Source organism: Dipodomys ordii, unplaced genomic scaffold (genome assembly GCF_000151885.1).
Source record: "Dipodomys ordii isolate 6190 unplaced genomic scaffold, Dord_2.0 Scaffold71, whole genome shotgun sequence".
Taxonomy (NCBI): domain Eukaryota; kingdom Metazoa; phylum Chordata; class Mammalia; order Rodentia; family Heteromyidae; genus Dipodomys; species Dipodomys ordii.
Window position 1 is genome coordinate 978,545 of NW_012267287.1, and position 1,696 is coordinate 980,240.

At 43.0% G+C, this 1,696-nt stretch overlaps 2 protein-coding genes across 2 annotated transcripts in view; both read right to left on the minus strand.

The window, feature by feature from the left end:
- Positions 1 to 1,696, minus strand: part of Fam53a (family with sequence similarity 53, member A) — a 28,373-nt gene that overhangs the window by 20,188 nt on the left and 6,489 nt on the right. The gene's annotated exons all lie outside the window — the stretch shown is intronic.
- The window catches only part of Slbp (stem-loop binding protein), a 36,573-nt gene continuing 35,365 nt past the window's right edge, over positions 489 to 1,696 (minus strand). Inside the window, exon 6 of the mRNA XM_013023927.1 lies at positions 489 to 1,374. Coding sequence (XP_012879381.1) covers positions 1,258 to 1,374 — 117 coding nt within the window. The 3' untranslated portion in view covers positions 489 to 1,257. The remainder of the gene's footprint in view (positions 1,375 to 1,696) is intronic.

Sequence of the window (1,696 nt, forward strand, 5' to 3'; positions counted from 1 at the left end):
TCTGGCTCTACCCTGTGGCACCCCAGCCTCAGAGTCAAGTTCAGTTCCAATCTGAGTGGCCTCCCAGCCTCGCCTCCTGCTGGGGCCCAGTGCTACAGCCTATGAATGTGCCAGGAACACCAGCCAGGGAATCTGCCTTCAGAAACTACTCGAACATAGCCGCCAGTCTACCTCCTGCAAAAAACAAACATCATTTTCCAAGTCAGTGACAGGTGGCCATGGCGGTGGGTTAGTTATATCTGAGCACCCAAAGCAGCCAGGCTATGCAGTGATACATAACCAGGATGCTGAGTCAAGGGTCCTCCCACCATGTGGTGGGCAAGAACTAAGACTGATGGTGTCTGTGCCTGTCCACCACTTAACATCTCTAGACACAACTGTCACTAAAGGATGCCCGTGCCTCCCCAAGGCTGTATGTGTATCAGGAGCTAGAGAAAGAGGCTTACTGAATCACTCCACATGTCCCATCTACCCATAGTACAAATCAGTTACAGAAGGTGCTTTTTATTTTTTTCAACATCATTCCATACAAAAGCAATAGAAATGCAAGTTTTGACAAGTTTACAATTGAATACCTGAACAGAAAATCTATACACATTATCATTTACAGCAATTTTACATGGTAAATTAACTTGTCTTATGAAATACGTTCTAAATATGTTCTAAATGCCTTAACTCTTGATATTAAGATCTTGAAACTATTTACAAGTTCCAAATTAAGACTGCATAGCTAATATAAAACCCACTAATTTAACAATTCGATTTAACTGACTTTTCAGAGCTCTGTAGGGGGGGGCAGGATTACAAGGCCAGAAAATAGTCTTCAAAATCACTGTAACTGTCTGACTCAGAATTGTCAGATACCTGTAAAAGAAACTGACTCCAGACCGGTCCCATGAATACATGGTTGAATCAGCAAGCAACCCATATGACAACAGGCAACTTGAAATCTAAGACACTTAAGGAAACCAGATGAAGTACGCTTGGCAGTCTGACTTGGACATTAGCATTAGATTTGTTGCAATATTAGTTCCTGGTTCGATTCTCCTTGGCTTTAACTCCCTTTACAATTTAAAACATGCAAAACATACTATAAATAAAAATTAACATTTCTTTAAAAAATAAGGCAAAAATAACAAGTGATCATGAGATAATGAACTATTAACAGACCATTAAGTACAAATGCACAGCACATGCTTCTCCAGCCTTGACCTGGCCAGGGGAGGAAACTTTCTCATGGTGGCGGCCAGATGGCAGTTAGCTCATGGCTGAGAATTCTTTCAAGGGTTCAGTTAAACAAGCTTCCAAATCAAATTCATCCTCCACTTGACAGTCCAGATGTCTAACTTTGGTAGGTGTGCCAGAATACACATCCTAGAAAACAGAAGCATGGGTCATGTCTACATCCATCAGATACACAGGTTTTTTTCTGTATGTGTTTGTGTGTATAGGCATTCATGCATGTGTCTGTTCTGGAGCCTGAACTCAGGGCCTGAACACTGTTCCTGAGCTTTTTGCTCAAGGTGAGCACTCTACCACTTGAATCACAGCTCCTCTGCCTACTCTTTGGTGATTAACTGGAATTAAGAGTTTCGTGAGCTGGGCGCTGGTGGCTCACGCCTGTAATACTAGCTACTCAGGAGGCTGAGATCTGAGGATCGCGGTTCAAAGCCAGCCCGGGCAGGAGAGACCGTGA